The 26,848-nt window shown below is 48.9% G+C and overlaps 1 protein-coding gene across 2 annotated transcripts in view; it reads right to left on the minus strand.

The window, feature by feature from the left end:
* The window catches only part of Slc25a37 (solute carrier family 25 member 37), a 47,035-nt gene extending 20,997 nt beyond the window's left edge, over positions 1-26,038 (minus strand). Inside the window, exon 1 of one of the 2 annotated variants that reach the window (XM_075949030.1) lies at positions 25,709-26,038. In XM_075949030.1, the coding sequence (XP_075805145.1) occupies positions 25,709-25,918 (210 nt within the window). In that variant the 5' untranslated portion in view covers positions 25,919-26,038. The remainder of the gene's footprint in view (positions 1-25,708) is intronic. The other variant, XM_075949029.1, reaches the window with a different exon arrangement.
* Positions 26,039-26,848: the final 810 nt, after the last annotated feature.

Raw genomic sequence — 26,848 nt, forward strand, 5'->3', positions numbered from 1 at the left:
GTTCGTTATTTTAAGAGTTGGGGTTTAGTTTTGCAAGATGAAAAGATGTCTCTGGCCACATCACAAAGAAAAAGCATTAAACACCAGTGACGGGTATGTGTGGAAAAGGCAAGAGATGGCTCTGTCAGTAATGTGTGCTTGCCAAACGAGCCCGAGGACCCAAACTCAATCCCCAGAACTATGCAGAAGCCAGGCACAGAAAGAGGCACTGGTGACGGAGGTAAGGATCCCTGGAGCTCTCTGGCCTGCCAGCCTAGCAGTTTTGGGTAAAAAGAGACCCTCTCTCAAAAGACATGATCAGGGGCTAGAGAGATGGCTCAGCAGTTAAGAGCACTTGCTGTTCTTATAGAAGACCTGAGCTCAGTTCCCAGTATCTGCATCATGGCTTACATCTATCTGTCATTCCAGTTCTAGGATAGCCAATGCCCTCTTCTGAACTCTGTGGGTACCAAGCACACATGTGGTACATAGACATACATATAGACAAAGCACATACACATGTGTGTGTGTGTGTGTGTGTGTGTGTGAATGTAATTTAAAAATTTACAAAAACATGGGCAGCTCCTGAGGAATAACATTCCAGGTTATCTCTGGCCTTCCCACACGTGAACATACCCACACATACACACAGAGTTTTAAAAAGGGCAAAACAACATATTTTATGTATATGTATATTTAGTCTCAATTTCAAAAAGATTTAATCTACAGTTTGCTCCAAGCATGTGTCTCAAGAGTCTGGACTCAGAATTCCCTGAGGTCTCCTGCAGGCCAGCCCTCCAGGAGCTAGCCTTTGTCTATCTGTCTGCCCAGGCTGTCTGTGGGGTCAGCCCTCCCCGCACTCCCCCCCCCCCCCACACACACACACAGCACTGTCCCTAGCCCAGAAGTGTATGGAGAAAGCATCTGAAAAGAAAGACAAAATGCTTAGGCCACAAAACCCGAGCCCTGCTCCTCCCGTAGGCCAACCTGCCTGGATGACACAGCACTTCTTCCCCAGCCTGTGCCAGCCGCTTGCCTCCCTAGGAGACACCCTCCCAGGACACATCCCAGCTGTTCAGGAGCAAGGGGATGGACGAAAACCAGCAATGTGTCTGTGTGAGAGACCAGGCGGGTGACAAGGCCGGTGGCCCTGAGACACAGCCCTTGGCATTGATACCAAGGAAGGGAGGAGGGCCGGGATTCAGGGGGTGCAGCTCAGCAGAAACCCACACCCCATCGGGAGACGGGCACCCTGAGCATGCCTCCAAACTGGGTGCGGCCCTGCCAGCTTCTACAAGGCCGGCTTCCACACCCTTCACAGAGCCACCACACCTTCTACGGTGTGCCCAGTGATTAGCCCAATAAACAGAGGAAGAAAGCAGCATTCAGGGCGGTCCTGTCGCCAGCCTTCGCTTGCTCATTCCTCTGCGTGTAATTATATCAGGCGAGGCATCTGTGCGGCTGCTTCTTGTAAGAATCATCCACTGTTGGTCACTGTGCCTCACCGAGACATTTTAACAATGGCCAAGGAGTCGGGGGCCAACAAGGTTTCACCCACATGCACACAGCAGGGTCTGAAGTGCTCCCCAGACTGACTACCATGTGTGCCTCCAGAGTCTGAGGCACAACACACAGGGAAACGGCCAAGGCCATGAACACCAGCAAAGCTAAGTCCCAGGGTCCAGGGGGTCCCAGAGGTCCAAGGTTTGGAGATAAGTTCCCGGGTTCATAACTGGCACAAACTCTACTATTAATCTCGACAGCACAAGGGGATACATGTGCGGTCAGGCCAGCCATGCTACCTGGACCAGTGTCCTTCCTTCACGGACCTTCTACCTCGTCTCCAGAAGGATGATACCAGGTAGGAAACCCTAAGCATCACACGCACAGGCCTCGGGAAAGGACACCCCAAAGGATCAATCACAAGATCCAGGCTTCAGTCTCTGGGGCCCGCTCGTTAAACCGACATTATGTGGCATGCACAATGTATTCCTGACACTTTGGAGTTAAGTTTTCTCTGGACACAAAGAAGGCAGAAAGCTTCCATTACGGGTGAGAGCCAAGGCGAACTAAAATCTTCTCCCTAGGAAGAAGGAACGAGGAGGGTGTGTGATTTAAACCAAAGCTGCCTAAGAGAAGAGCTCCCAGGGGTGACAGAAAGATGAGGGACTAGGGTGAGGGTGAGCCCAGGTTGCAGAATTCCCAGGAGGGAAAAATGGCTGTCCTGCCAGAGATCTTCCCACAGGCTACCCACTAGTATGCTCCTGGGGGCAAAGCCCAGCAAGGTGGGTGGGGTTCCGGCCTTTGAGGTATTTATGATCTAGCAGGGGAGAAATAGGAAACCCCAAACCCCAAACTCCGTCTTAAATAGGCAGTGCTATAAGATGAGGTGCAGGGGACCTAATTTAGATTAGGGAGTGATGGCAAGGTGGACACCAAGGCTGAGGATGGGAAAGTTGGGGATGTGTAGGACAAAGAGAAAGTTGCCTGTGGTTGGGAGATAGCTCAGTCATTGGTAAAGTACTTGCAAAAGGCCAGAGTCAGATGTCCAGAATCCACATTAAAAAAAAAAAAAAAAAGCCAGGCACATTGGCTCACTCTTGCGGGAAAGGAAGGTTAAACCTGGGGCTAGCTTGCCAAATAGCCTAGCCTGTCTCACAAAGGCAAGGTAATGCTAGGCATGGTAGCATCAGCCTTTAAATCCCAGCACTCGTGATGAAGAGACAAGCAGAGCTCTGTGAGTTCTAGGCCAGCCTGGGCTACGTAGGAGACCCTGACTCAAAGCAGTAACAATGCCAAGGCTGGGGAAGGTGAAGCTGGTGTGTATGAAACACACACAGGGTGAACAGTACCTGAGGAGTAATGACTAAGCATTGTCCTTTGGCCTCTATAAACACAGACGCGTGCACACACATACACACACAGGAAAGAAAAGAAAGGGACTCGGGCACGTGGGATTGTGGAACGGGAATGTGGATGAGTGACTTAGGGGACTGCTGGCCCCTAAACCTGGTCAGGGTGGGGAGATGAGCCTGGGAGCTGAACCCAAACATGAAACATAAGGAAGGCATTTTATCCTCTGCACTGTGTTTCTGTCTGGTTCTGACCTCGGCCTTGGATTCAGAGAAGGAAAGAATCTGAGCGAATGGAAGGAGATGGCTCTTTGCTGTTTACCCCAGGATGTGCAGCTGCCACCCCAATCCTCATCCCGAGAGAGGGGATGCTGTGGGAGGAGGAGCTTGAGCTCATCCACTTGGCCACTCCTACACGGCTCCCCCAAGTGCCCAGCCAACGCTATCTGTGCTGCTGGCAGCACTGGATGACTTTTGATCATGCCAGCTGACCCCTGGATGACTCAGCTTCCTGGTGATGAACTTGTGAAAGGTCGCCGGCGGGCAAGAGTCAGAGTGCTATAAACAGAGCCCTCCAGAAACATCTGGGACATTCTCCCCTAGGTTCCAGGGCGGGGCTGGAGTCAGTCAACATTCTGGAGCTGCCCGAATGAAGGGCCTGTGTTCTTGCTGGCGATTTTAAATCAACAAAATAAACTATAATTTTGAGGCGGGCACTTTGGAATTCTGGGACAAGGCAGGCCCAAAAAAAAAAAAAAAAGAACATGAGCAGTTGGCTCTTCTCCCAGAATGCACTGCAAACAATCCTCCATCCCAGAGTTCTTCTCAAGGCAGAATTGCTCTGGCTGAGAGTCTACATCAATATCCAAGTCTAAATAGAGCACCTAGAAGTCACACTGCCCCAAGGAACAGAGGCCATGAGTTCGAGTCACACTTGCTGTGCAGTCAATATACCCCTTGAACTGCAAGTAAAGATGAGCCTAACCTCTCTCCCTTGGAGTCCTGCCTCTGGGATGAAAAAAAAAAATCACTCCCCTATACTTCCTGGTCCCTTCTCTCTGGCTACTCTGAGATTAGACATCTACTCTCAATTGTGCAGAGGCTTCTGGGGACAGCCCATCTTTACAGTCACTTTGGATTTCCAAGGTCTGAAAGAGACTTTCAGGAACTTTCTTAGGATGTCATTGTCATAAAACACAAGGAGCAAGGTCTGGGACGTGTCGCCATACTGATGGAGGACCGCTCCCAAGCCTGACAGGAGAACCCTACATTTGAGGGTCCACAGAGCCCACTGCTATCTGTAGTCCTGGCGCTATGCACCCCGTGACAGCACATTGCATTTTCAACTTCTCCTGCTCCAATCCAAAACTTGAAAGGGTCTGTCAGAAGTAAACAAATAGCTGAGGGCTAAAGCAACTCGCAGACTGTGAGGGCTGCTCTGTTTATAATTAAAGGCCATTTCTGAGCTGACATCCTTAAACCTCTAACACACATTTGTCAATCTTCAATAATTCTGGAAGTGAGTTCCTTGAACCCTCTCCCTTCCCAGCAAGCCCAAGTGCTTAGAAACTTAGATGTTGAGCGCCGGCGGCCAGACGCACAGAGGCGGAGCGCCGGCGGCCAGACGCGGCGGAGCGCCGGCGGCCAGACGCGGCGGAGCGCCGGCGGCCAGACGCGGCGGAGCGCCGGCGGCCAGACGCGGCGGAGCGCCGGCGGCCAGACGCGGCGGAGCGCCGGCGGCCAGACGCGGCGGAGCGCCGGCGGCCAGACGCGGCGGAGCGCCGGCGGCCAGACGCGGCGGAGCGCCGGCGGCCAGACGCGGCGGAGCGCCGGCGGCCAGACGCGGCGGAGCGCCGGCGGCCAGACGCGGCGGAGCGCCGGCGGCCAGACGCGGCGGAGCGCCGGCGGCCAGACGCGGCGGAGCGCCGGCGGCCAGACGCGGCGGAGCGCCGGCGGCCAGACGCGGCGGAGCGCCGGCGGCCAGACGCGGCGGAGCGCCGGCGGCCAGACGCGGCGGAGCGCCGGCGGCCAGACGCGGCGGAGCGCCGGCGGCCAGACGCGGCGGAGCGCCGGCGGCCAGACGCGGCGGAGCGCCGGCGGCCAGACGCGGCGGAGCGCCGGCGGCCAGACGCGGCGGAGCGCCGGCGGCCAGACGCGGCGGAGCGCCGGCGGCCAGACGCGGCGGAGCGCCGGCGGCCAGACGCGGCGGAGCGCCGGCGGCCAGACGCGGCGGAGCGACACTGCATTCAGGACGAGGCTTTAAGAGACCAGCTCGGCAGCAGACGCAAGCAGCAGAGTCAGGCGGGCAATAAGGAGAACAGATCGCCCTACTACAATCAAATCAAAGAGGTAGGCCTTTGTTTGGCCAGGTCACTGGCAAACGGGGAGCCTGGTCCTGTCCGGAAGACACTTCGGAGGGGTGAGAGGGTTCTTGGCCTGCGGCAGAAACCAGGAAACAGAGCAAGGGCATCTTGTAAGCGGAGCCCTGGGCCAGCAGGGAAACCTGATCCGGTTTTTAAAAGACCTATTAGATAGGATTAATAGGAGGAGATGGGCAGACGCCAAGGCAAGAACTCACCCAATAATCTGAAAAACAACATGAAAACACCAGAACCCAAGGATCTTACAACAGAGGTATTTGAACAATCTAACACAGAAGAAGTGGAAAAAATTGACTTTATGAACGCAATAGAGTCCCTTAAACAACATGTAAAAAATGCCCTTATAGAAATGGATGAGAAGTATAACAAAAAGTTTGAAGAAATGAGTAAATATGTACATGATACCCTGGGAAACCAAGATAAAACGATCAAACAGGTAATGGAAACAGTTCAAGAATTGAAAACTGAAATGAAGGCAAGGAAGAAAATACAAACTGAGGACCAGCCGGATATGGAAAATCTAGGTCAACGAGCAGAGTCTACAGAAACAAGCATAATCAATAGAATACAAGAGATAGAAGAAAGAATCTCAGATGCTGAAGACACCATAGAGAAAATAAACGAACAGATCAAAGAAAACAGCAAAACCAACAAATTCTCAACACAAAACATTCAGGAAATATGGGACACAATAAAAAAACCAAACTTAAGAATAATAGGTATAGATGAAGGAGAAGAGTCACAGCTCAAAGGCCCAGAAAATATATTCAACAAAATTATGGAAGAAAACTTTCCCAACTTAAAGAAAGATATTCACTTAAATATTCAAGAAGCATACAGAACACCAAACAGACTGGATCAAAGAAAAACATCTCCTCGCCATATAATAATCAAAACACAAAATATACAGGTTAAAGAAAGAATGAATATTAAGAGCTGCAAAGGAAAAAGGGCAAGTAACTTATAAAGGTAAACCGATCAGACTTACACCTGACTTCTCTATGGAAACTATGAAAGCCAGAAGGTCCTGGATAGATGTTCTGCAGAAGCTAAGAGACCATGGATGCAAGCCCAGACTACTATACCCAGCCAAGCTTTCGTTCACTATAAATGGAGAAATCAAGACATTCCAGGATAAGAATAAATTTAAACAATACGTAGCCACAAATCCAGCCCTACAGAAAGTAATAGAAGGAAAATCACAACCCAAGGAATCCAACACTGCCAACACTGCCTACAATAACCCGGGCATCTAGTGACCCTTCACTAGCACATCTCAAAGAAGGGAGACACACAATCTCTACAACCAAAAGCAATAAGAATAACCGGAGTAAACAACCACTGGTCATTAATATCACTTAATATTAATGGGCTCAATTCACCTATAAAAAGGCACAGGCTAAAAGATTGGATACGAAAACAGGATCCAACATTCTGCTGTTTGCAAGAAACACATCTCAACCACAAAGACAGGCACCTACTCAGAGTAAAGGGTTGGGAAAAGGTGTTTCAAGCAAATGGCCCTAAGAAAAAAGCAGGTGTGGCCATATTAATTTCTAACAAAACTGACTTCAAACTAAAATCAATCAGAAGAGACCGAGATGGTCACTTTATACTCATAACAGGAACAATTTGTCAGGATGAAGTCTCAATTCTGAATATCTACGCCCCCAATATAAAAGCACCCACTTATGTAAAAGAAATATTACTAGAACTCAAAGCAGACATCAAACCACACACACTAGTAGTAGGAGACTTCAACACACCTCTCTCTACAAGGGACAGGTCAATCAGACAGAAACCTAATAGAGAATTAAGAGAATTATTGGAGGTAATGAAGCAAATGGACTTAACAGACATCTATAGAACATTCCACCCAAATAGGAAAGAATATACCTTCTTCTCTGCAGCTCATGGAACCTTCTCAAAAATTGACCACATACTTGGAAACAAAGGAAACCTCCACAGATACAAAAAAATATCAGTGTCCACCTGTGTCCTATCTGATCACCATGGATTAAAGTTAGAAGGCAACAACAATGCTACCGACAGAAAGCCGACAAACTCATGGAAACTGAACGGTCAACTACTGAACCACACCTGGGTCAAGGAAGAAATTAAGAAAGAAATTAAAGTCTTCCTTGAATTTAATGAAAATAAAGAGACAACATACTCAAACCTATGGGACACAATGAAAGCAGTGCTAAGAGGAAAGTTCATAGCACTAAGTGCCCACTTAAAGAAAACGGAAAATGCATACATTGGGGACTTAACAACACACCTGAAAGCTCTAGAAAAAAAAGAAGCAGACGCGCCCAGGAGAAGTAGAAGATTGGAAATAATAAAACTGAGGGCCGAAATCAACAAAATAGAAACACAGAAAACAGTCCAAAGAATCAATGAAACAAAAAGCTGGTTCTTGGAGAAAGTCAACAAGATCGACAAACCCCTATCCAAACTAATTAAACGACAGAGAGAGAACACACAAATAAATAAGATCAGAAATGAAAAGGGGGACATAACCACAGACACAGAGGAAATTCAGAGAATCATTAGATCTTACTACAAAAGCCTGTATAACACAAAACTGGAAAATATAAAAGAAATGGACACTTTTTTAGATAAATACCATATACCAAAGTTAAACCAGGACCAGGTGAACAATCTAAACAGACCTGTTAGTCGCGAAGAATTAGAAGAGGTTATCAAAAACCTCCCTACCAAAAAAAGCCCAGGACCAGATGGTTTCAATGCGGAATTCTACCAGAACTTCCAAGAAGAGTTAATACCTATACTCCTTAATGTATTCCACAATATAGAAACAGAAGGGTCATTACCAAACTCCTTCTATGAAGCTACAGTTACTTTGATACCAAAACCACACAAAGACTCAACCAGGAAGGAGAATTACAGGCCAATCTCACTCATGAACATCGACGCAAAAATCCTCAACAAAATACTGGCAAACCGAATCCAAGAACACATTAGAAAAATTATCCATTATGATCAAGTAGGCTTCATCCCAGAGATGCAGGGCTGGTTCAACATACGAAAATCTATCAATGTAATCCACCATATAAATAAACTGAAAGAAAAAAATCATATGATCATTTCATTAGATGCTGAAAAAGCATTCGACAAAGTTCAACACCCCTTCATGATAAAGGTCTTGGAGAGAATAGGGATACAAGGATCCTACCTAAATATAATAAAAGCTATTTACAGCAAGCCAACAGCTAACATTAAATTGAACGGAGAAAAACTCAAAGCCATCCCACTAAAATCAGGAACACGACAAGGATGTCCACTCTCTCCATACCTCTTCAATATAGTGCTTGAAGTTCTAGCAATAGCAATAAGACAACATAAGGAGATCAAGGGGATTTGTATTGGAAAGGAAGAAGTTAAGCTTTCATTATTTGCAGATGATATGATAGTATACATAAGTGACCCCAAAAATTCTACCAAAGAACTCCTACAGCTGATAAACACCTTTAGTAATGTGTCAGGATACAAGATCAACTCCAAAAAATCAGTTGCCTTCCTTTACACTAAGGATAAGGAAACAGAGAGGGAAATCAGAGAAGCATCACCTTTCACGATAGCCACAAATAGCATAAAATATCTAGGGGTAACCCTGACCAAGGAAGTGAAAGACCTATTCGACAAGAACTATAAGTCTTTGAAGAAAGAAATTGAAGAAGACACCAGAAAATGGAAGGACCTCCCTTGCTCTTGGATTGGGAGGATCAACATAGTAAAAATGGCAATTCTACCTAAGGCAATTTATAGATTCAATGCAATCCCCATCAAAATCCCATCAAAATTCTTCACAGATCTGGAGAAGACAATAATCAACTTTATATGGAGGAACAAAAAACCCAGGATAGCCAGAACAATCTTATACAATAAAGGATTGTCTGGAGGCATTACCATCCCTGACTTCAAACTCTATTATAGAGCTACAGTATTGAAAACAGCATGGTACTGGCATAAAAACAGAGAAGTCGACCAATGGAATCGAATAGAAGACCCTGACTTTAACCCACAAACCTATGAGCACCTGATTTTCGATAAAGGAGCTAAAAGTATACAATGGAAAAAAGACAGCATTTTCAACAAATTGTGCTGGCAAAACTGGATGTCAATCTGTAAAAGAATGAAAATAGATCCATATCTATCACCATGCACAAAACTCAAGTCCAAATGGATTAAAGACCTCAATATCAGTCCGAACACACTGAACCTGATAGAAGAGGAAGTGGGAAGTACTCTACAACACATGGGCACAGGAGACCACTTCCTGTGTATAACCCCAGCAGCACAGACACTAAGGGCATCATTGAATAAATGGGACCTCCTGAGGCTGAGAAGCTTCTGTAAAGCAAAGGACACTGTCACTAAGACAAAAAGGCAACCCACTTACTGGGAGAAGATTTTCACCAACCCCGCAACTGACAAAGGTCTGATCTCCAAAATATATAAAGAAATCAAGAAACTAGACCGTAAAAGGCTAATCAATCCAATTATAAAATGGGGTACTGAGTTGAACAGAGAATTCTCAACAGAAGAACTTCAAATGGCCAAAAGACACTTAAGGTCATGCTCAACTTCCCTAGCGATCAGGGAAATGCAAATCAAGACAACTTTAAGATACCATCTTACACCTGTCAGAATGGCTAAAATAAAAAACACCAATGATAGCCTTTGCTGGAGAGGTTGTGGAGAAAGGGGGACACTCACCCATTGCTGGTGGGAATGCAAACTTGGGCAACCACTCTGGAAAGCAGTGTTTCGGTTTCTCAGGAAATTCGGAATCAACCTACCCCTGGATCCAGCAATACCACTCTTGGGAATATACCCAAGAGAGGCCCTATCATACAACAAAAGTATATGCTCAACTATGTTCATGGCAGCATTGTTTGTAATAGCCAGAACCTGGAAACAACCTAGATGCCCTTCAACGGAAGAATGGATGAAGAAAGTATGGAATATATACATATTAGAGTATTACTCAGCAGTAAAAAACAAGGACTTCTTGAATTTTGCATACAAATGGATGGAAATAGAAAACACTATCCTGAGTGAGGTAAGCCAGACCCAAAAAGAGGAACATGGGATGTACTCACTCATATTTGGTTTCTAGCCATAACTAAAGGACATTAGGCTTATAATGCATGTTCCTAGAGAAGCGAAATAAGAAGGTGAACCCAAAGACAAACACATAGGCATCCTCATAAATATTAACCTTCATCAGGCGAAGAAAGGAGACAGAGACAGAGGAGCACGGGACAGAAATCTCAAGGTCCAAATCAGGAGCAGAAGGAGACGGAGCACGAGCAAGGAACTCAGGACCGCGAGGGGTGCACCCACACACTGAGACAATGGGGATGTCCTATCGGGAACTCACCAAGGCCAGCTGGCCTGGGTCTGAAAAAGCATGGGATAAATCCGGACTGGCTGAATATAGAGGACAATGAGGAATACTGAGAACTCAAGAACAATCGCAGAGGGTTTTTGATCCTACTGCACGTACTGGCTTTGGGGGAGCCTAGGCAGTTTGGATGCTCACCTTAGGAGACCTGGATAGAGGTGGGCAGTCCTTGGGCTTCCCACAGGTCAGGGAACCCTGATTGCTCTTCGAGCAGATTAGGGAGGGTGACTTGATCGGGGGAGGGGGAGGGAAATGGGAGGCGGTTGCGGGGAGGAGGCAGAAATCCTTAATAAATAAATAAATAAAAATAAAAAAAAATTAAAAAAAAAAAAAAAAAAAGATCTTTCACCTTGAAAAAAAAAAAAAAAAAAAAAAAGAAACTTAGATGTTTCTGGAAAAGCTATGAGACTAAAGGGGGAAAAATAGTTTGATGTACGGCTTCATTAAGGAGGGAACTCCAGGCGCCAAGGGAAATGGCTCCACAGGCAAACTGCTTGCTGTACAAGTTCGAGGACCAGAGTCCAGACCCCAGAACCTGATGTAGATACTGGACAGATACGGTGGCCCACCTATAACCTCAGCACATGGGAGGTGAGGGCAGCTGTCCCGCAACAAACTGGTGGTGGGGGGCAACTGAGAGACCCTGCCTCCATATACATGGAGAAAGACACCTGGCATCAAGCTCAAGCCTCCCTAAAAACACACTTGGATCTGTCCACATGTGTCCATACATGCGCAAACACACATACGTACGCACACATGCATACCACATACATGCACAAGAAGGGGTGAGGGGGAGAGAGACTCCCTTCTTACACTTTGGTGCTTTCTTGGGCTCGACTTCAATCAGACTAAATCTCTTCTTCTATTGTGTCTTCTGTGGAACTACCCAGCACTGGCTAGACACAGAAAAGGGTCCACCCCCAACCAGAGCGACCAGAAAACAAACTGAGTCACCAAGGCCTCTTCTTGGGCCAGGGACCGCCACAGTCGCATGGTGGTGTGGTCAGGAGGTCCGTGCACGTGGTGCTGGATTTGCCCCCAGGAGAAATGGGACTCCATCAAGTGCGTGTTTCAGGTGCCCCTCTCTCACCTGGGATTGGCCAGCAGGAGCAGAGGGTCCTCTTGCACTGCGTCAGTGCAGCTATGGGCACTAAACCGAAGGAAAGCTAACAAGGAAAGCATGCCCAGCCACACCCTCACCTTCCCCGGGAACAAGTAACCACTTATGAGTTTCCACCTCCAAAACAAGCTCCGGTGTCCTTGGCATCTCTGGAAAACACCCTGTATCTTTGCTGTGCCTGTTCGAGTTTCTCCCTTCCCGCTACCTGGGGCAGTAAGGGTTACTTAGGCAAACCCGAAACTTCATGGCCACTCCTGCTTTCATTAATTCTGGCCCCGGTCTGAAAAGCAATACCTCTGGCCCAGCTGTGTTTCCCTTTTCCTACCTTTGCTTCCACCTTCCCCTGCTCAGACAGTCAATGTTCTCACCCCTAGGACAGGCTGGTCTCTGCAAGTCACCACGAAGTTCCCAAAAGGGAACTGAGGGAGAATGCTGAGCTTGAGCTTCAGGAACCCCAAAACAACAAAGCGTTCTCACCAGGGATCAGGACCTAGTCCACAAAGCAGATCATCAGGAGATCCCTAAGATGAGCTGGTGTCTAGGGGACCTGCTGTGATGTAGCAGAATGAGCCGCATTCATCTCTGTTCTAACACCCATAGCTTCAGGCCTAGACACAAGCTGAGATACAACTGAATCAGCACAAGGCCTCATAGACCCTTTCCTTCCCTCTGATGTGCAGAGTCCCTGAGAATGGTCTATCTCCCTTCAAGGAATTGATGTAATAAGCACCTGTCCTCTTGGTTATCAGACCCCATGGGTGAGGCATCCATCTTACAATGAGGGTAGCCAGATATTACCATGAATTAGGGAGGTAACAGATTGGAGGCTACTGGAGCAACCAAACCCAGAGATGGTGACTATGGAAATCCACCTCTCACTTCTTCATTGAGATGCACCCAGCTCACTTGCACACCCATGCACAGGGCAGATCACGCACACCACCACCACCACCACCACCACCACCACCACCACCACCACCACCACCACCACCACCACCACCACCACCACCAGAAACATCCTTTTGGGTCCAATTCCTTGAAACTAATCACCTACCAGCTACCCGGCACTTTTAATCCAGGTACCAGAGAGCCTGGGGGCACCCCTAACCACCTTGCCATGTCCCAACAGAGAGCACCCTGCACTCAGGCCATAGCTGAGTCAGAGGCTGTGAGGGCAAGACCTGTGACCCACAAGCCAGCACTCATCCCCACCTTTGATTCCTGATGCCAAGTACCAGCAAAAAACCATGAAGAAAGGGAGGCCAGGGGACCCCAAGACAATGACAGCTGTTTCTACACAGATCAGCTAGCACAGAAACCAGGACAATACAGTTCAGAGCCAGCTGATCCCAGGGTCTCCCTCCCCAAGACATCCCTAGACCCATTTGTCCGGTGCTCCAGAGGACATTCTCAAAATGAGCATGAGGGTGTGCAATGCTAGTCCATAGAGGACCCCCAAGCAACAGCCCTGTGCCTTCTAGTGGTCACCTCCTCTTCCCTTGTGTCCCAGGTAAAGACAGCAGCAGGCAGCTGAGGGCTCAACGGGGTAAGAGGTCAAAGCCACAGGGAATCCCACTGTCCTACATGAATTTACCCTTTTCCCTAAAAACCCAGTTTAACAATAAATAAAATATGCGGAGCAGCCTGCATAGGGCTTTAATCCCAGGCGCAGGAGGTGGCTCAGTGAAAAGCCACTTGTCACACAAGTGAGAACCGGAGTTTTCATCCCCAGATCCTACATAAAGGCAGGCATAGTGCTGTCTATAATCTCATTGTTCTATCCCAAGATGAGGGGTGGAGGCAGGACAGTCTCTGGAAGCTGCCGGGCCAGCTAGCCTGGCCTGTGCGGTGGTGAACAAGAGACACTGTCCCAATAAGAGGGAGGTAACGGTCAGCACCCAAAGCTGACCTCTGACGCCATGACACCAACACCCACACTTAGAGAGGAGGGAGGAATGAAGGACGAGGGAGAAGAGAGGATAGAGGGAGGGAGGGAGAAACAGAAAACAAAGCAAAAAAAAAAAACCTATGTTCTCTGTATGTAGGGAATATATAATCTCAGAACTTTGGGGAGCTGAAACTGGAAGATTAGAAGTCAGAGGCCAGCATGGGCTACAATGGCAAAAGTCCGTTTCAAACAAGAAAAAAACAAACCAACAACAACACCAAAAAAGAAAAAAGAAAAAAAAACCACTTTGGATGGAGGAGTGGTGGCGAACGCCTTTAATCCCAGCACTCGGGAGGCAGAGGCAGGCGGATCTCTGTGGATTCGAGGCCAACCTGGTTTACAAGAGCTACTTCCAGGACAGGCTCCAAAGCTACAGAAAAACCCTGCCTCAAAAAACAAAGCAAACCAAAAACAAAAAAACACTTTGGGCTCCTGACAAAACTGGCTGCATCATCTCTAAGATGCAAATGGAGCAAATGGAAGACAAGCCAAGCATGGCCACTCTTTCCACCTTCAGATGAGAAGCCTACAGCCCTCGTGGACAACAGAACTCTAACACAGCTCAGAGAGATGATTTCCTCAACACTGAAACTGCTCAAAGGCAGGACCAGGAATTAAATACAGAAGGCTGTCTGTCCCCTAGCTTAAAATGGCTTCAATGCCAGCATAAACAGAACATATGCGCACCTCTTCTGAGCCCCAGCCTACAGGTACATCTCAGAAGTACCCTTCCCAGCTATCCTGGGGGTAAAAACTCTGGGCACACTGAAATACAGGAGCAGGGACTTCCTTCAGCCACAGCATGCACTATCTACTATGTGGACAGTCGGAACCTCCGGGTTCTGGAATTAGCCTCTGCCCAGCCATGTCTGATGGACGCAGGAGCTCGTCAGACACAGGAAGTGCCATGGGCGACCCAGGCTAAGCTCGACCATCAGAGGACAGACATTTCCTAAACCTGTTATGCAACTGTTGCCCCAAGCCGGCTGGGATTTCTCCCAATTACAACACATTTTATTTTCTCTGCAAAAAAAAAAAAAGACACGGGTTTAAGGCTGTGGCCCCTGGGTGACTAAGCTGCAGTATCCTGGGCTGTCTGGGAGACAGCACGGCAGGGGGATGTTTTCAAAGGCGCCTCTGTGAGCCAGTGTCAATTTGTAGAATGACTGGCAGGGTGGGGGCAGTCAGGACCCACCATCACTGTCTTTACTCAACAGTGTCCCCAAAGGAGGCCAGGCCACAGTGCACTAAACTCCAGACCTTCAAGAAAGCAGCAGTCTGGCTACCCCAGAACCCGACAACTCCCACCTCATCCTTCTAGCCCAAGTCACTGGACCCTGAGGTCCAGTGAAGGAAGGCAAAGCTGCTTCTCCCTCCCCGCCCCCCCCCCCCCAGGGCCTGGCACCATGCAAGCCAGCTTGAAGACCCTTACAGCAGGATCTCGGTTTGACTCTCATAAATGCTGTAGGCAGTCCAGGCCTAGGACCTTCCCTATTGAAAACTGTGGTGCCCAGAATCCTGGTCACGGTGTCTCAGCAGATGTGACTCGCAACTGGTGCTGCCGCACTTCGGATTTCAGAGGAATCAACCTAGAGGGCTCCGAGGTCTGGTGCCCAGGAGCAGCTGTGAAGGGCGATCTCTGCAGAATGGAGAATGGTCTCAGCAGAAACTGATTCGCCAAATGCTTCCTGGCACCTATTGGGTTTCAGGTCACGGAAAGGCAGAGATTTACAGAACACAAGCCCCGCCTCCCGGAAGTGGATAGTCTAAAGAGGAGAAGTCCACAAATAATTATAAAGAATGCCGTAACCGCAAATAAACTCTAAACACTATAAACAAGCAAATGGTGATGTGTGTTAGAAGGAAAAGACACCGTAGAGAAAAATCAAGAGAGGAGAGAGGGGGCATCCCGGAAGCCAAGACCCATCGGCAAATCCGAAGACCCTAAAGCATGGCAGCGGGGTGGAGAAGCGCGGTAGAGAGACCTTGGACCCGGAGATACACAAGCAGGAGCCAGGAAGAAGCTGAAGACGTCACATCAAAGAGTTGGGAATACGCACTCAGAAGGGCACCACTGAGGTGAGGAAAAGGGAAGCCTAAACCAATAAATAGGTTATGCTGTCCAGACATGCTGAGTCCAGGAGTGGCTGGAGAGGGCACCGAAAAGAGACAAATGATGTCTTCGAGACCACTGGTGCTTCAGTTCCTGAGCGCCTGGACTGGAGATGAAGAGATCGAATGGGATGGCGGAGTTATCAGCCCGGATGGAAACTAAGACCGGAACACTCTAAGACCGGAACACTCCCTGTGAGCTCGGGAGAAGAAGGTGTGCCGGGCAAGTACCCAAGGACCAGGACGGAGTCAGTTGCAAAACCCAAGAAGATCACTAGCAGAATACAGAGAGTGGTGAGTGCAGAAGCCGGCGGATCCATGCAGGGCGTCTGTGATCCCAGCCCTAAGGAGGAAGAGGCAGGAGAATCAGAAGTACAAGGGTCATCCTTAGCTACAAAGTGAGTTCAAAGCCACCCTGGACGACAAGAGACACGGTCTCAAAACACAAGCCAGGACACAAGCCAGGTGCGGAAACTGGGACGTGAGGAAGGGGAGATCACATGACAACAATCCTCTTACAATGCCAGTATAAAGTTTAGAATGGACTTGTTTATCTGAGACAACAAAGCTGCCCCGGGTCTGCAGAAATGCTCTGGAGGAGCCATTGGATGGAGGAGGGGCTGAAGACCCTGGACTGGGTCACCCAAGGGAGGCGAAATAGATGACTGTCTCATGCACCATTTACTGAGAGCCTCACCACGCAGGGGACGGGGCAGACATTGTCACATTTTTTTCTTTCAGTAACCTCGCAAGGTACGTCTGGGGTTAATAATGTCCCCCAGTCTGCAAGGAAGGGACCTGAGGTGATAGAGGTTAGGTCACATGCCCCAGGTGTAAAGTCAGGACTCGGTCCTGTGGTATCTGGGTGGTTCATGAACATCACACCTCCCTGTCACTGTCAATGTCCCCTGGAGCAGCAGTTCTCAACCTGTGGGCTGCGACCCTTTGGGACAGAAAGACCCTTTCCCAATGTCGCATATCAGATGTCCTGCATATCAGATATTTACATTATGATTCATGACACCGGCAAAATTACAGTTATGAAGTAGTAACGAAATAATTTTATGGCTGGCTCACCAGGACATGAGGACCTGTATTAAAGGGTTGCAGCATTGGGAAGGTTGAGAACCGCCGGCCTATGCTCCCTTACAGTGAGGGTTGGAAAACGAAAGAGCCTGAAGGACACTGACAGGAAGATGGGCCCGTCTGGGGTCCCGGTTTCTCTGTAAGCTAGGAAGAGATGTATCTTGTAGCAGTGAAGAAAGCAGAGGCAGTTAGGTGGTCAGAAGCAGTTGGTGGGGCGTAGGAGGGCAGACCCAGAGCTCAGGGCCCAAAGGGTGCCAGTGGGGGCAGTGCCAAACCACCCAAGGCCTCAATTCCAGAACTAAGTGTAAAGAAGCAAAGGTGAGGAAGCTGAAGGCCTGGCAGCAGCTGCCGTAATGGACCAAGGAAGGCGACAGACGATGAGGCAGGGAGGTTCTGGGTCAGAACTAGGACCCATGGAGGTGAACGTCAGTGATCTCCAGGGTGGAAGAATGGGAGAGTGGGAATGGGGAGACAGCTTAGCTGGCAAAGCATTTGCCTTGCAAACAGAAGAATCTGAATTTGATCCCCAGAACCCACACTGGGATTTAATCCCAGCACTCAGGAGGCAGAGGTGGCTGAGCTCTGTAAATTAGAGGCTGGCTTGGTCTACATGTGAGTTCCAGGACTATATACTGAGACCCTGTCTAGATAGATAGATAGATAGATAGATAGATAGATAGATAGATAGATAGATAGATAGATAGATAGACAGACAGACAGAAGAGGAGAAGGAGAGAGAAAAGAAAGAGAACACTTACAAGCAGACAAGCTAGCGCTGTGGGGTATGTTTATAATCCAAGCACTGCGAAGGCAGGGGCAGGCAGATCCCTGGGGCCTAGCTGAATCAGCAAGTTCCAGGCCAACGAAATCCACACGCACATGCATGTACTTTGCACGTGTGTGCGCACACACACACGCACTGGGTCCAGGGGCCTGCACTGTCAGGCCCATCCATACCTATCCATAGAGATCTGGAGAGAAGCAGATTGCCAAGGGTCCAAATCCTTGGAGGAGGGACCGTGACTGCAGTCACATTACCTGAGGGGAGGAGGAAGAAGCAGGCTCGTTCTTGGAGAACACCTTTCTATCAATTGCTGTTCTAGGCATGGTAAGGATCTCACCTTCTCTGACCACCCAAGAGAACAATGACTTCTTTCCACAAGTGGGAAACAGGCCCAGAGAGGCTAAGAAACTATTTCAAGATCACACAGGTGAGAACCGGGGTCCACTGCCAGCAAGATAGGTCAAAGGTCCCCATACTTCCCCACCATTAGGAAGAGAGACGAACTTCTATGAGAACAAGAGGCAGCAGCATTGGGTGACAGGGGAAGATGTCAACCAGACATTTCCATAGGCCCAGTGAAAAGACGAGGGGCGAAGCAATCAATGGGAAGTGAGGCTGGGAAAGAGAAAGCAAGATGGAAATTAGGGTTCTCCCTCTATAGATAAGTGTTGCAATAAGAAATATTTCCACACTAGCCCAGAATGGAGTATAATACAGGTTTATTTATAAGGGAATCAAGTCACAGAATTGGTAGCGGTCCAGAGTCCTCTGCCTGTGCTGGGAACAGAAACTGAATCCAGCAGCCCAGGGGCTCCTGCATGCCCCTACATCTGCATATAAAGTACACGAGACCACGCCCAAAGTGGGCTAGCATCCCAAAGGAGTTCCCATTGCACCTCTCCCTTTTGTCCAAATAAGAGAGTTTCAAGCCCAATACAAAACTATATACAACAAGAACAAATATCAAGTATAAAAGTTAGAATTACAAGCGGCATGAACTACATCAAGCAAGAAATATATGCTAAATATTTCGATAGTAAGCCTATCCTAAGGAGTCTAAGTCTTATGTTAGAAATGGCTTGGCTAAGTCATAAGAGGAAAGTAACTATGACTATCTAGTTTTCAACCCCATCAAGGCCCTGAGAAGGGAAATAATAGGACTTGAGTAAACAGGATATGCAATGAAGCAATTTTCAAATTGTACAGTAAATGACAGAGACAACTGGCTACCTGGGCAATCAGCCAAAGTCTCATTTGCAACATTGGGGCAACCAACATTGGGCACCACCTGTAATCTGAGGCTGCTCGTTCGTTTCCTGGCTGCCCAGACCCAAATAATCACTCAGAAGCTATAGTAATTACAACACTGCTTGGTCTATTAGCTCAGGCTTCTTATTAACTAACTCTTACATCTTAAATTAACCCATTTCTATTAATCTGTGTATTGCCACAAGACTGTGGTTTTTTGGGTAAGGTTCTGTTTTGACTTCTTTCTCCTTTGGCAGCTACATGGCATCTCCCTGACTCTGCCTTCTCTCTATATATATCTCTGTTCGAATTCCCCCACCTGGCTTTATTCTACTAAGCCATTGGCCAAAACAGCTTCTTTATTAACCAATGGTAATAAGACATATTCACAGCATACAGAGGGGAACCCCACATCGGATAAGGAACTACTCAGGAGAGCTATGAGCTTTGCCTCAATCATGTAAGCCAAACCCTGGGATGTGAACTCCAAGGACAGAAAAAGTCAGTGTAAGGTAAGCCTTGGGAGTTCAACCAAGACAGAGCACGAAATAGCAAGGCCAAACCACAGGACTGCAATGCCATGTCCCTGGGCAGCACCGATGGGGCCTGACTGCTTCAGATTACAAACACCAATGCCCCAAAAAGGAAAGAGTGAGTACTAAAGGAGATGGGAAAAAGGGAAACACTGGGGTTCCAGAGAGCCCCCCCAATGGCTTAATGAGAAGAGTGAAGGGAGGGGAGAGGAGGGAAGAAGAAAGAGGGGTAAGGAGGGGAGGGAAGGGTAACTCAGACAATGATTGGGAAAAGGCAGGCATCTGCAACCAAAAGGCAAAAGTCCAGTAGGCCTGCTGTCTCCCACCTGCAATCCCAGCACTCAAAGGTGGGACTGACATGAGTCTGAGACTAGCCCAGGCTACCTAGTAAATTTCACGCCTCAAAAGAAAAGGCGAGGGGGGGGGGGTCTGGAGACACCTGCAGAGGACAAGAGTCTGGTTCCCAGCACCTATGTCAGGTGGCCCACAACCACCTGTAATTCCAATTCCAGGGGATCTGATACCCCTAGTGGGCCCTTGCACTCATGTGCACATACCTACACAGGAATACACACGTACAAATAATTACGGAAGTCTTTAAACACATACATACATATATACATACACACATACAAAAGCCCAAGACAAAACAAAGTGAGTGGAAATAGGGGCCTGAGGTAGGTCACTGCAAAAGAGGACAAAAAGGGTCTTCCAAAAGGAGGTGATCAATGTGGCAAAGACTTGGCCAATAAAAAGTTTGGAGAGCACACACCCAAGCCCTGAACACTTGCCCGTGTGACTTAAGAAACACAGCCAATTCTCTCTCTCTCTCTCTCTCTCTCTCTCTCTCTCTCTCTCTCTCTCTCTCTCTCTCACACACACACACACACACACACACACACACACACACACACACACACCATTAAACTCTAAGTACGCAGTAGTCAAGATGACTCAGCAGTAAAGTGCTTGATGATGCAAGTACCATCCCCTGAACCCACATAGAGGGAGAGAACTGACTCCCCAAGTTGTCCCCTGACCACCACATGTGCACCCTATCATGATCACGCCCCCAATCACATATCATACCCATACACAATAATAATAATAATAATTAAACCTCAAATACCGCTCCATATTGAAAAGCTGGCCAGGTGTGCTGGCTAATCTTGTCAGTTTGACACAAGCTAGCTATCTGAAGGGAAGGAACCTCAACTGAGAAAAGGCCTCCTTAAGATCCAGCTGTAAGGCATTTTCTTAACTAGTGATTAATGGGGGAGGGTCCAGCCCATAGTGGGCAGTACCATCCCTGGGCTGGTGGTCCTAGGTTCTATAAGAAAGCAGGTTGAGAAAGCCGTGGGAAGCAAGCCAGTAAGCAGCACCCCTCCATGGCCTCTGCATCAGCTCCTGCCTCCAGGTTCCCGCCCTGTTTGAGTTCCTGCCCTGACGTCCCTCCAGTGATGAGCAGTGCTGTGGAAATGTAAGTCAAATAAACCTTTTCCTCCCCAGATTTCTTTGGTCATGGCGTTCGATCACAGCAAGAGTAACCCTAACGAGGAGATAAATCTTCCCATCACCTCATTTTTCCAGCATCCCTGGTGGGGCCTACCGATGCACACCTTTGATCCGAGCACTCAGAAGGCAGAGTCAGGTTAATCTCTGCCGGTTTTAGGCCAGCCTGATCTATACAGTGAGTCCCAGGCCAGGCAGGGTTACATAGAGAGAGACTCCATCTAAATAAATAAAGTTTATATATCAGTTTTGGAAATCAATTTAAACATAGGTAATTTATTTTCTTTCTAATGCTGAGTCCCCTCCACTACTCACTATTGTTCTGGGTACTATCCTCCAATCTTTGGGCCCCAGTCAGCCTAAGCAGGGGTCAAGTAGCAACTTTGCAGTGGGCTGCAGGCAGCAGATACGGTCAACCGCATGCACTGGGGTGTCATGAAAGAAGGAAAGCACTGTGGTTGAAGAGAACCCTTTTTTTTTTGATTCCATGACTGCTTATCACCCACCTATCCAAACATGCTTCTCAGGGAAAGGCAGGGAAGAGAAGACACAGAGGTAGAGAGGGAAAGCACCGTCATTTTGCTCCAGGAAATCGGGACTCCATGGCCTTTAAACTACACTGGTATCACCTGTCCTACACTTTGTTCTAAAGCATGAGGAAGTGGTGGTGAAGGGGGCGCTCTGGCAGCTGCTAGCACTCTCTGTCAGTCAACCAGAAAAACTCAAGGGCTGTGGGGTGTCCCAGAGGCATGCCTAGGCCATCCCCCATGAGATACCCATGAGGACCGCCTGAGGAGCCGTTCTGGGCATGGAAGACAGAGGGCTCACCCAGGAAGAGTCTGAGCAGTGCTTTCTTGACAAGCCACTCAAGAAGGGCTGTGAAAGGGTCAGCGGAAGTTCCCCACTTCAAATCTTTCCTGTTTCCTTTCTTCCCTGTGCTTACCACGCTGACTTGCCTGGTCTCTGCCTAATCTGGATGGAATTTCCTCCTCCACCCACCTGGCATGCACCCTACAGTCTTAAGCACTTCTGACCATGGGCTCTTGCGTCCACCTCACAGGCCAGTCTAAACCACCATATCACTTGCCCACCAGTTAAAGGCTTCTGGGAAAATCCTGCCAAACCCAGTTTAGAGAGACACTATGGCTGAACAAGAGCCTGCAGACACCCAGACATCCTAGATCCCTGACTTGGTTTCCCTCTGCTGGTTGCTACAACCAAGGGCACTCAGAGGTCTCACCAATCTGGCTCTCTTTAAATGAGGCATTTGTATCTACCACAAACTGTGAAGACTAAGGGAAAAAGAAAGAGGTTAGAAAAATTGATGCAAGTCTTCCCAATGGGGACTTAAACAACCCAAGGCTATTGCTGCTGGGGAATCAGAGAAATAATGGACCATCTAAGATGCCCATACTTTGTTTGGAAATGGAGTCTTGCTAGGTGGTAGCTCAGGCTGGCCTTGAACTATGACTTCAGGCTGACCTCAAATTCTCCACTGTCCTGTCCCAGCTTCCAAGTGCTAGGATTCAATGCGTGCACTATCTGGCCTGGCCAGAAGTGTTTTTTCAGTCTCTGGGAAACATGTCCCAAACAAAACTTCGACAGTGTCTCTTCCTTCCAACGCCATAACTGCTTATATACCATGCTGTCACCAATCTGTCTTTCAAATGCTCAGCCCACGAGTGGGTCAAAGCCCACAGTTTGAAAATCACTGGGCATGAACGTGGCATTGGAAGGTGACAGAGCCTCATGAAAAAACAGCTTCAGTATTAGAACAGTAAACATCCATAAGTCCTCTTACTATACAAAACCAAGGAGCTCCACAGGCTCAGAGCTGCAAAGAACCTGCCCTGGGTTCCACAGCTCACACATCCTAGGATAGCAAATCTGAAAAAAGCAGACTGACTCAACACTCACATTTAACAACAACAACAAGCTCAAAGTGGGCGGGGGCGGGAGGAGAACACGACAATGATCATAGATACCTTTTCAAAAAAAAAAATCAAAGAAAACATTTTTTTCTTTCCAAGACATGATTTACATACATTTGGTTTCTGTTGTAATAATTAACACGAAAGGACAATAGGTGTGCCAGAGAAGGGGGGTGGGTTAAAGGTGAACGGAGTACCCATTTTCCCCACAGCAAAACAAAGGCACACATCAGTGCCTGAGGCAGAGAGCAAGGGTGCTGAAGGGCTGCCAGCCCAACCAACGCCTCCTGACTCAGTTACTCAGTCTTCATCATCCAAAAATATTTAAGAGGGACGCAGCTGTGGTCTTCCCCACGTGGAATGTTTTCAGGACTGGGCTGTAGATGTGTCCCTGCCCCCTCAGGCTAGGCACAGACAACCATGCAGATGTGGGTAGACACTGGCTCAAAAGCCTGTGTCATGTAATTATCTCTGTGCTTTTTTGTCTTTGCTGAAAACAAGGAAGGAAGGAAGGAAGGAAGGAAGGAAGGAAGGAAGGAAGGAAGGAAAGAAAGAGGAAGGAAAGAAAGAGGAAGGAAAGAGAGGAAGAAAGAAAGAAAGAAAGAAAGAAAGAAAGAAAGAAAGAAAGAAAGAAAGAAAGAAAGAGTCCTTGCTACCCAAAGAAAGTTACAGGGGAACACAAAGGAACTTCACACCCAGGCTGAGAACTGCAGAGCCCAAGGGTGTCTACCCACAGCCAGGATCAAAATGGCAGACCTAGGAGAACTTGCTGACTGGCAAAGAAAAACGTCATTTTGTAACCAAGCCCCCTAAGGTGAATACTGACAACAGTGAAGATAGACACACACACACTCACACACATGCTCACAACTCACACTCACAAAACACATTCTCTCACACACACAGCTCATATACATTCACATGGTCTCTCTTACACACTCACACACGTTCACTCGCACAGCACACACATGCTCACAACTCACAAACACACACGCTCTCTCTCTCTCTCTCACACACACACACACCACAAAAAGTTCCACAGATGGGAACTTTTTGGAAAAGACCAAGCACACAGATGAAGTCTGAATCAAAACCGGCAGGGAACAGTATGGGGGAATGAAACACACAGCACATGACTTACACAGAGGAGACAAATGCCTTGACTGGCAAATAAATGAAATAGTAATAACTGCTACTAACCTTCAAAGTAAGCTAAATCCCTGAACCAGAATTCATGACAAAGAGGCACCAGGCCTCACCGGTTCCTTTGCTGGAATGTCATCTCCCAAGTCTATGGTCTATTCAAATGAACAGCTCCTAACTTTCCCCTGGCTCTAACCCAAGATAATGACTGTAAAAATGTCATTTCATTTGATCTGTTCTATACTAATGCCATCTAGTGTATGCCCCAGGTCTTTCTGGGGTAATTTAAAAATCTAAGACCTTTCCCCAACTCATTCCTCAACAGTGGCAGGCAAGGAGCACTACAAGACTCCCCACTAGGACAGTAGAGAGACAGAAAAGATGACTCGGGTCTGGCAGCGAGCTGGAAGACAGGCCTTGCCGTACGCCCAGTGTCTGTTCTCCCTGGACTTGGCCTGTCCAGTCATTGACTGCCAGCTCTGAGAAAACCCCAATATTCACACCTGCTCAGGTGGACCCCGCATCAGCAATAAGGTACTGTTATGTTGTGTACAGACCTGGCCCCCTGCCTTACAAAACAACTGCCACTTAGCGAGGCCACTAAGTTCCCCAAACCATACTAGAATTAAGTGGCTAAGACTCCGAGCAAGCTCCTGTGCTCCCCTCCCTTGCACCTCGGTTTATTCATATGTTAATTCCCAGAGATGCCCCCACCCAACTCCTGTTAGATGAGTTCCACCCCTAAAAGTTGTACAGGTATTACTTCCTGGAACTCTCGCAGTGCCTCTCCAGGTCCAGCACAGGCAGCTCACCTGTTCAAGTTGCCCCTTGACAGAAGCACAAGCGAAACTACCCAGAAGGAAGTGACCAGGTCAAACTGGAAGCCTATTACACAACTCATAGACAACCCGTATACAAGTTTGCAGGTTCTCCTCACAGCAAACAAAAGACAGCAAATGACCCAGTAGGTCCCATTACCTCCCAGCAGAATTGGGTGGGATGGGAGGCGTCACGGGTATGTCACCGATCCAGTACCCACCCCCCAAAGGAGCTGTCCCGAGCCTGGGGATCTGGCGTTCATGACTCGTCCCCAGCCCCTAACCCACACCAGAGCAGCAGGCACGCCGGAGCCAGCGGCGCACGCCTGGGGGGAGGGGGGACGGGGGGGGGGGGGGAGTTGTTAGAATTCTCCGCAGAGCGAGCAGAGCAGCGAGCGAGCGCTTCCCGGCTGCCAGCTCCCTCAGAAGCCGCACACGTGCTACACCCGCGCACGGTCGGAAGGCTCAAAGCCACAGCCTCCGCTGTGCAAGAGTGCTCACCACTTTATCCCCTGCTACAGAGGCGGGGACCAAAGTGCGGGGCTCCCAAGCAGGATCTGGGAACACTCCCCCAGGGCATCCTGGAAGGAGCAGAGCAACTAGGCTGGCTTCCCGGAGCCTGAGATGCACACGCCCAGTCCGGGAGAGACCCCTGGCCTGTGGCCGCGCCCCGAGGGACCAGCAGCGTGGCTTCTCGGTGCTGCCCTAGAGCTAGCGCTGCAGGGGATGCAAAAAAAAAAAAAACGCGCACAGCTACTGCTGCCCCCCCCCCCCGCCCCCGGCTCCTTTCCCCCCACAGTCTACGCGCGTACACGCCGCCGCACCTTCACGGAGTCCAACGGGTACATGAGGGAGTGCTCCAGAATCCCGGCCATCGCTCCCGCTGTCATGTGGGTAGACACCGAGGCACTGGTCGGTAGGTTCTCGTAGTCCTCCGACCCTGCGTCCCTGCTGCCGCAGCCGCCATCTCGGCAGTCCCCATCCATCCTCCGGCCCGCAGCCTGGCTCCCCACGCCACCGCGGTGGAGCTCCATCCGCAGCCCCGCGGGGCGCGGGAGGCAGCAGGAGGTGGGCAGAAGGGGGAGGGGGAAGAAAACTTCACTTCTTAAAGTGGGAACCTCCTCCCCCGAGTTGCGGCGGCTGACGCCATGGCGGGCTGGGGTGGAGCCGAGCGGCCTGAAGCACCAATGGCTGGAGAAGAAGAGGCCGGCCACGGCAGCGCTATTGGTGCGCCGGGCAGCGGGCACCCGCCTCCCTGTGTGACGTCGCAGCCTACTGCACATTTCCAAGCAACCGGATGGGGGCGAGAACAGACGTTGGGGTGTCCCGGGAAGTTGTGTTACCTAGGGAGTGGTGACCATCTGAAAGGGACTCAGGCTCCTGGGGAGAGTCAGCAGAAGAGATACCCGCGGAGCTGCAAAATAAGGAGCAGGAGCTGTCCTCAGAACCGGTGGTTTTGCAGACCCTGGTCATCCAGCTTTAACGTTCCTAAGGCTGGGGATCGAGTGGGAAAGGAAGACAGTTACTGGGAATGTGAGTTATGAAGCATGGTGGGTGGACAGACATTCGAGTCGAGGGAAAGGTGTGTTCTAGAATCAAGGGCACACCGGATATCAACAGGTGCACCTTTTGTGTTTCACTAGGGCACATTCCAGGGAGTGAACAGTTATCACTCACGGTCCCTCTTCTAGTAAGCTTTGCTTGGAGACAGCCTCATTGATTGGGAAGTGTTTCCCTTCTGAAAATAACAAAGGGCTAAGTGTGTTCCTCTTGTTCTCTTAAAGATCCAAGTCCACCCTGTCCTGGATTGACCAAGGCAATAGTAGCAGGAACAGAACCCTTCACTAAACAACTGGGCATTTTCTTTGGGTTTGTAAAGTCCTTAGCTGCTGTTACAGCAAGTAACTGAATAAAGCTTTACAACAAAGTCTGCCTGTCTTTTAAGATGTTCTTTTAAAGTCATC

This window comes from Microtus pennsylvanicus, chromosome 15 (assembly GCF_037038515.1).
Source record: "Microtus pennsylvanicus isolate mMicPen1 chromosome 15, mMicPen1.hap1, whole genome shotgun sequence".
Classification (NCBI taxonomy): Eukaryota; Metazoa; Chordata; class Mammalia; order Rodentia; family Cricetidae; genus Microtus; species Microtus pennsylvanicus.